This window comes from Olea europaea, chromosome 11, assembly GCF_002742605.1.
Source record: "Olea europaea var. sylvestris chromosome 11, O_europaea_v1, whole genome shotgun sequence".
Lineage (NCBI taxonomy): Eukaryota > Viridiplantae > Streptophyta > Magnoliopsida > Lamiales > Oleaceae > Olea > Olea europaea.
In genome coordinates this window covers 14,915,103-14,923,878 of record NC_036247.1, presented here as the reverse complement: position 1 = coordinate 14,923,878, position 8,776 = coordinate 14,915,103, and the positions used below count along the sequence as shown (strand labels likewise).

At 30.8% G+C, this 8,776-nt stretch overlaps 1 protein-coding gene across 1 annotated transcript in view; it reads left to right on the top strand.

Moving 5' to 3' along the window:
* Positions 1-2,669, top strand: part of LOC111403550 (protein disulfide isomerase-like 1-4) — a 6,305-nt gene extending 3,636 nt beyond the window's left edge. The window contains exons 6-12 of the mRNA XM_023032101.1: positions 811-897; positions 1,013-1,087; positions 1,235-1,303; positions 1,383-1,463; positions 1,565-1,699; positions 2,126-2,182; positions 2,299-2,669. Of these exons, the coding sequence (XP_022887869.1) occupies positions 811-897; positions 1,013-1,087; positions 1,235-1,303; positions 1,383-1,463; positions 1,565-1,699; positions 2,126-2,182; positions 2,299-2,466 (672 nt within the window). The 3' untranslated portion in view covers positions 2,467-2,669. The remainder of the gene's footprint in view (positions 1-810; positions 898-1,012; positions 1,088-1,234; positions 1,304-1,382; positions 1,464-1,564; positions 1,700-2,125; positions 2,183-2,298) is intronic.
* The last annotated feature ends 6,107 nt before the right edge of the window (positions 2,670-8,776 follow it).

Below are 8,776 nucleotides of genomic sequence, written 5' to 3'. Positions count from 1 at the left end.
TTAAAACCCCCCCCCCCCCCCCCTCTTTCTCTTTCTCAAACATAAGGTTGGTTTGTATATCCGAAACACGTTCTATCCCTCAATGTAATTCCAGATATTTGCACGAGATGTTAAAAAGTTATGCTTCAGAAAATAAATCATTGAGAAATGATAAACATCTTTTTCCCAGATGGTGGCTGAAATTACTAACTAAAAATTCTCCACAGTTGAAAAAGGTAAATGTTGAAGGAATTTGTGCTGAAGTCGCTTAAATCCCCTTCTTCATGTTGAGTTTCTGAGATATAACAAATGATTTCTTTTTAAATACTCAACAACTCAAAAAAAGCCTCGTCTCTCATACTTATTTGGATTCTGTTGGATGGATTCTCTTTTACCATTTTATTTAACTTGTTCCATTTGATTTGTGTTACCTTATCCTTAAGTTTTGCATCTAGATCTCTCGTATCTTTTTCACTATTGCGTCTAGCAGCCCCCTTAATGCAGCAACACAATCTTAAATTTTTGTTCTGCATATATATCCATCTTTACAATCTATAATCAACATACAACTATTATTATTTCTTAGTATGTTTTTCAATTTCACCACAAATGCATCTTAGCTGCTCTTGTTTCTTCTCAAACACTGAAGGACGAAGCAAGGCTTTAATTTATATTAATGAAAGCTGATCTTCGTAGCACGTGAAGCAATAAAATGATAGAGAAGCTGAAAATCATCACTCAATGAAACATTAATTTTTAATAGTCTTTTTCATTTTTTCTGTGGGGATATAAATCTTTTCACTTACAACACTTCTTTCCAAAACAACGCAGCTTATATTTGTACATGTGGATATGGACAATGAAGATGTTGGAAGGCCTGTAGCAGATTATTTTGGAGTCACTGGAGATGCTCCAAAAGTAACATTTCTTAATGAGTTGCTGCAGTTTCCTTACAAGTTCACTGATGCTTGAATAGTGGGTCTGTTTATTTAGAGTTCAATGAGATGTTAAGCTGTTGATTTACTTCTTATAGGTTCTGGGATACACAGGAAATGATGATCCTAGAAAGTTCGTTTTTGATGGGGAAGTCACATTTGAGAAAATTAAGGTTGAAATTTAAAATTGCTCAATATCCCTTCATCTGTTGATTTATCAGCCTTTTTTCTTTACTAGTTATCTTTTCTTACTCAACCAATTTGAGTGGTGTATCATTGTTGTTGAGAATTTATGGTTTCTGATTATTTCTTCTCTATAGGCATTTGGAGAGGATTTCCTAGAAGACAAGCTCAAACCATTCTATAAGTCAGATCCGATTCCTGAGAGTGTGAGTAGTAATTCATCCCTGGGTGATCAATTTATCATTTGGTTGTGCTGCTCAACTTTTTTCATCATTTGTATTACAGAATGACGGGGATGTAAAAACTGTCGTTGGGAATAACTTTGATGAAATTGTTTTGGATGAGTCTAAAGATGTTCTTCTTGAGGTATAATTGGGATTGGTATAAAACACAAGTTACAATTTTATTTTATTTTGGATCTTCTTCCGAGGTCCATTTATGATGTATGGTTATAAATTCTTGTTCAGATTTATGCTCCATGGTGTGGCCATTGCCAAGCTCTTGAGCCAACGTACAACAAGCTCGCCAAGCACTTGCGAGGCGTTGAATCTCTTGTTATTGCCAAAATGGATGGAACCACAAATGAACATCCCAGAGCCAAGGTAATGTTATGCAAATTTTCCTCTGACCTCAAAATATCCACTGATTCTTCAAATGGTATTTTAACCATGAAGCAACTATATGTTTCCAAACATGTAGAGACTCGAGATGTTACTCTTTTTAGTTTCGTGTAAAAAAAGTTAAATGCGTTGAAAGTAACTCTCACTTTACTCTCATAATAGGTATAACTTATTTTGCAACTTTAGCCAATAAAAAGACTCTATGTCCTTTACAACTTACTAATTTACTTATAAATAAGAAAATATTTTAAGCTTAGCTAAATGTGATCTGCTAACATGTGACTTTATGGTCTGAACTGTCACTTGATTGTCGATACTCATTGCCGTCTAGCATTCAGTCTTTCTCATGGCACAATTATATTAATGATACTTGTATAAAATTGAAAATTATTTATGCTCTTTCTGTAGGCCGATGGATTCCCCACGATTCTCTTCTTCCCGGCAGGAAACAAGAGTTCTGATCCTGTGAGTAGTATTTGAAAACTTCATTCTGGATTTTTTTATGTTTTTGGTTCATTTGGATCGTTGTACTCCCCACTTCCAAAAATTACAATTCAATGCATTTCTTTGTTACATGACAGGTTACTGTTGACGCGGATCGAACTGTAGTTTCATTCTACAAATTTCTCAAAAAACACGCGTCGATCCCTTTTAAGCTCGAGAAGCCAACTTCAACTATGGCATCCGAGGATTCTAATGCCAAAGAAGGAATTAAGAGCTCCGGTAGTGATGCGAAGGATGAATTATGAAGATTGTATTAGTACCCACTACTGTTTTGCCCCGGCTAGTCTATGGGTAGATACAAACAGGAGAAGATAGGAAGATAAGATGGAGAATATCTGAAGCAGAATCTATTTTACTAGCTTTTATTTTGGAATTTTTACTCATCAATTTTTATTATGCGATGTAATTATCGGAAATTTAAAGTAATAAAACATTTCAAGTGTGTTTTTTTAATTACATTGAATTATCATATTTCATATTAGAATAATGCTACTTGTACATTAAGTGGTGTATATCCAAGGATCAACCCTCCTCATATGGAGGGGGATTAGAAGCGGGCCCCCCTCATATGACAGGGGTGGATACCATGACCCTTCATATTTTATGGCCAACAGGAATAGGGGCAATTTTTAAAATGGCTGGATAATTGATCCAATTTTCTACAATGACTTTTTTTATAAAAAATACTATTTTACTCTTACTATAATTATTTGCAAGATATGTCTTATATCTTTAAGGATTTATTAATCAAGACCTATATCTATATTTTTTAATCTTTCAAACACCTTTAAATATTCTTTGTATTTTAGTAGTTCTTCAAAGATCCTAGGCTGACCTTTCTTGGTTATATATCCTCGAACTAATCCTTCTGAAATTTCTTCTTGTATATCTTTATGTTTAGTTATAATATCTTCTACTTTTCTTATCTTTCTACAAGTTTCTACAGAATTAAATCCTATATTATTTTTACAATTATAATCTATATCTCTATATATTTCTTCAATTTTTTCTTTGCCAACAGGAAATATATTTTCAGACTTTTCAGCTAATTTAAATAAAAACGAAACATCTTTTTCATCTAAAAATAATATGAGATTATTATCATCATTAGTAGTGGAAGTGGATGCTTGTGAATTGTTCATCAGAATAATTAAAGTATAAGCATGTAAGAATAAGTAAATAACTTATAGTAATCAAATGGAAGTAAACAGACTTTCCCTCCAGTATGCTATTATAGATGCTTTGCATGAACTTAATCAATTTTTTGAATCAAGTAAAATTTTAAAATGTTTTTTGAAATCATTTGGGTCCACAACTGCTTCCGCAAAAGGCTTTTCAATTAAGGTGTATTTCTCACTCTAGAGAACTAGGCGTATTTTCACAGACGCTATCTCACAGTATCCAGAGTCTTTGTTTTCACCTCTATCCAAACTCTTTTCAGAATCAAGTTCCTACTTGGAACGAAATTTTAAAAGATAACTCACATACAAGGTGCTACAATTTTGTTAGAAAATTGCCTTTTTCCCCTAAATCATTTATCAAAGACGGGTACTTTGGCATGGCTAACATCATTTCAAAACCAATGTTTTGAAAATCTTTTAAAATCTCTATCCATACTGCCGAGGAATCATGAGAAAATTAACAAAATCCTTTTATGAAAGCTTTGTTGAACATAACAAACTTTACTTTAATATTCATAAACTGAAATTGTACGTGCTTACAAACTATATTTACATACATTTGGTACTCACCTTATGAAGTTTAGAACTCCATAAGTGATTACCTAATTACACGCTTTACTATCTTCAAGCTATCTAATATTTTTCTGAATACAAGTGGTGTATACAGATTACAAAAGATATATCCCTAAGATGTGTTTCCTTCGAGTGTTTAAGAGAGAAGTTATTTCGAGATGTCTTCCTTCTTTCTTCTTGCCTCCTTTTATAGAAGCCTTTGGGAATCTTATCTTGACAAGTGTTTTCCATCTTTCTTTGTTGGGTACCTAGGCCATATTATCTCCACCGAATTTTCCATTATCTTCTTGCGAAGTGGACCTCTCCTTTTGAAATTATATGCCTTATCTTTTAAGTTTGTCTGCCACTTTTGACAAATGGTGGGGAGTAGTCACAATTATGGAGACTTTTCTTGCACTATCTTCTGTCTTTTAGTAGTCACAGTTTTTCTTTAATAAATTTCTTTATTAAAGTAGTGATAAAGGGCTACTTTTGTCACCATTACTTTTTCATTTTCGAATCAAAGAATTCTGCAGGGAATTCTTCACTATTAAGAGATACTTGACTCATATCTTCAACAACATAGTATTCACAATGGTGATCACTGTAGTTCCAGAGTAATTTGTATAATTCTTTAGTCATATCTTATGATCCAAGCACTTGGTTAGAAATAATTGTAGATAATAAATGATCGAGATAATAAATATCTTCTTCCTTGGTGGCCATCCTTGCATTGGAATAGATAATATGATCTTCAGATGGATAAACTCATATTTTTTCTTTCTCAGTAATTATCTGAGTTACATGTTCAAATATCTCTTTGTACCCTTTTACTCTTCTGTAGGGCATCATATTTAGAATATCTTGATATTCATTTTTAACAACTTTTTGATTGGTTGGTAAAAAATGTTGATTTGTAAGTCCCATTTTTATCACATGGAACGATGGATGCATATATTCAAGAACGGGATCCCATTCCATGGTTGCTGAATGGAATCTGATATATATATTTGTTGTTTTGACGACTTCGGTATATCTTTTAACAGCTTTTCTGATGTTGGCTGGAAGCTGTGTTATCTCTTTGAAATCTTTGCTAGGATATATACAAAGTATATTTCCTATCTCAAAATAATTTCGTACCCAGTTGGCTGTTGCTCCTGGATAAAAATTTATCTTGTTGTATTTTGAATAGTGGAGAGTCTTCATCCACTTTCCAATCTCTAGATACCAATCTGATAAAATATTGAAAATAACAATAAAGAGTGTTACTTCTTTATGGTTATCTTTTCTGGGAATTTTTACTTCATGGCATATCTTGACAATATCTTTTGGATCTATCCTTTCAATAGAAAGTTTAGATTGAGTTTGGCTCTGTGAAGAGCTACATTCTCTTTTGATAGCTGGAATATCTTTTTTACCAGTAATAGGTTCAAGTTTTCCCTGTGAAGGGGTTCCTATTACATTCTTTTCTTTTCCTTTATCCTCGGGGAGAGCACTAGTATTTACAAGTCCCTGCGAAGGGATACTAGACTTGGTACAAGTAACTTCTACCTCAAGGGCTATATTTTTGCCTCGAAGGTTATCTTGGATATTTTGAATTTGTGTTTCCAAATAGGAAACTTTTATCTCAAGTATTTGGACTTTCGTCCTTAATTGTTCTAGCTCCATCCCTACTAAGATAATCAGGAAGAAAGTTAGTTTTACCTTTTATATATTCAATATCAAATTTGAAATATGAAAACCAAATTTGTATCTTAATAATATATCTATTGGCAATAGATGGATCAACATTATTTTTCAAAAATACTTTAACTTGAGTATTATCAGTTCTAATCAAGAACTTCTTTGGTAATAGATAATCTTCATATTTCTGAACTCCTCTTTTTACAGCAATGAGTTCTTTCCTGTTCGTCTCATATCTTGTTTCAACTTCTTTGAATGTTCCTGATGTATAACCTACAAGTATCTCAGGACAAGAACAATTCTTTTCACATTTATATTTTTTATAATTCTTTTTAACCTTTAATACTGCTCCCTAGTAATTGTCTGAAGCATCAGTTTCAAGGATAAAGAAATTTTCTTCTTGTGGTATTATAAGTTTGGGCAATACCTTTAACTTTTATTTTATTTTCCTTATATTTTCACAATCTTGTTCTTCCTAAGACCACATTATATTTTTTCTTAATTTTGGAAGAAAATAATTTTTCAATTTGGCACAATTTTCAATGAATCCTTCAGCATAATTTAATATACCAAGGAAGCTTTGTAATTATTTTTTATCTTTGATTTTTTTAGGAAATTCTTGAAATTTTTCTCCAATATGAGATTGCAATTGCAACTCTCATTCTTTTATAAATAATCCCAAAAATTCTATTTCTGTTCTAGTTATCTCAACTTTCTTTTGAGAAAGTGTAATACCATGTTTTTTCATAAAATAACAAAATTTCTCAAGATATTCAATATGTTCATCAATATTATTTGAATGAATAAGTAAATTATCTACATATGCAATACAGAAATGAGTAATTGGTTTGATTACCTCATCCATTTTTCTTTGGAATATTTGTGGTGCATTTTTCAACCCAAATGGCATTACATTCCATTCATATTGTCCTAAAGGATTAGGGGGGGTACTAAATGCAGTTAGTAGTTTACTTTCTTCTGTAAGCATGATTTGCCAAAACCCTGACTTACAATCAAATTTTGAAAATATCTTTTTGCTCTGTATTTGTTTAATAAGGGTGTCCTTATTTGGCAAGTAGTATCCATCAAATTTAGTAATTTCATTTAATTTTTTGTAATTTATCACCATTCTGGCTTTTCATCTTTTTATCTCACTATATTTTCTAATCATAAAGGCTGGGCTGTTATGTGGACTTTTACTAGGCCTAATTAACTTGGCTTCTAGCAATTCTCTTATCTGGTCTTTAAATTTCTTTTGATCATCAACACTATATTTCATGGGTTTGATTCTAACAATAGTGTCTGGATTGGTTAATTCTATTTTTGCCTTTACTTTGTCTGTATTCCATTTTTCTAATAGATTTTTAGAATATGTTTCAGAAATTTCTTTTTTCAGTTTTTCAATCCTTTTTTTGTTGTCATTTTTAAGACTGTAATTGGTTTAAATTTTTCTGTACTCCAACATCCACCACGCTAAGTTGAGGAACTCTGATGGTTTATATCTATATATGATATTGTAATAGCTTTATTTATTTTTGGTGTAAATATTTTACGTGCACAAGGTGTTGTGAACATATACTTATCAATATATTGTGTAAATGGTGCATATTTTAATAGAAAATTTTGTCCTAATAAAATATCACATCCAATTGTGGTTGACATGTATATTGTATCAACAAATACTTCTCTAAAAGAAATTAGAAAAGGTACTTGCGTAGCATATTTGCTATATATTACCTTATTTCCACTTGCTGTTGTAGCGGTGACTATCTTCTTTGAATTGTATATCCAGTATTCAGATGGTAGTACATTTGGTAAGCATAAGCTTATTGTACTTCCTGTATCTAAGTAAGCATGAAATTTAATTCTACAATAGCTTTTTATATTAAGTGTAATTTCAATATATGGACTTATGGGATTAGTACTTATTACTCTTTCCATGATAACAATGATTTCATATTTTCATCTATTCTTGATATGATGATTGAGTTATCATCAACTGTTATCTTTAAATATCCTTGGCAGATTTTATAAGGACTATATTTCTCAAAAAAGTTCATTTATAATAGAATAGGTGAACGATCTACTCCATATAATTCATCTTTATATAGAATTATTTTTTTAGTATATTCTTTCCGATCCTCTCCTATAAGTATAAGAGGGAACTTAATATATTTTCTTATTTCAAGATTATTTCCTAAATATGGTTCTGGTATTTTAAAGTCTATTAAATGACTAATAAATTTAATATTTACATGACTTTTATCTGCTCTAGTATCTATGAGGACAAGAAGATTCTTCTTATATCCTTCTTGATTTACATATCTTATCTTAATGTAATATTGCAAACTTGATTGTTCAGCAATACTTAAATTTTTAAGTCTGCTTATCCTAGAGTCTTGTCTAGAGGGAAATTTTGCAATAAGATTATCTCCTTCTAAGCTGACACTATTTCTTCTTATTAATTTTCCTTCGGAATTAATTTCTTTAACTTGTTTATGGAAATCAAGCATTATTTGTTCTAGTATAGTGACTTCATGTTCTTGGTATTTTCTAGGAGGTATATATTGTGCTAATTCCTCAAAATTTTTATGCATGATAATGTTATTAATTATATTTCTTAATTTGTTATGATGGCTAGTACTAAAAGCAAAAATTGATTTTATATTTATACTAATAGCCTTACTTCTTCGTAACATTTTTAAGTTTCCAATTCTATAGTATAGATTGAAACTTTGGTCAATATTTTCATCATTTAATGATATTGCATAATTTGATTTTACTGTAAATATTATCTTCTGATAGACTAAGTTTCCTACGACTATTCCTAATAGAGCATCTAAAGGATCTTGTAAATTCTATTATCCATACAGTATATTTCTATTGGTATGTTCATACATTCTCTAAAGAATCCTTTTACCATTATCTGGACTCCTCCTATTTAAATACATTTTAATTTGTTTCTTACATTTTCTGGGATTTTAGATAACTTTTGTTTTACCCATTCTTTTGTAATTATAGGAATTCTTGCTTTTCCTATAATATCTTCTATATTAATAGACATTTCTTTATAATTCATACTTACAATTGTTTTATTTACTCTTGGTAAAATTTCTAAAAATTCTTGATGGAATACATC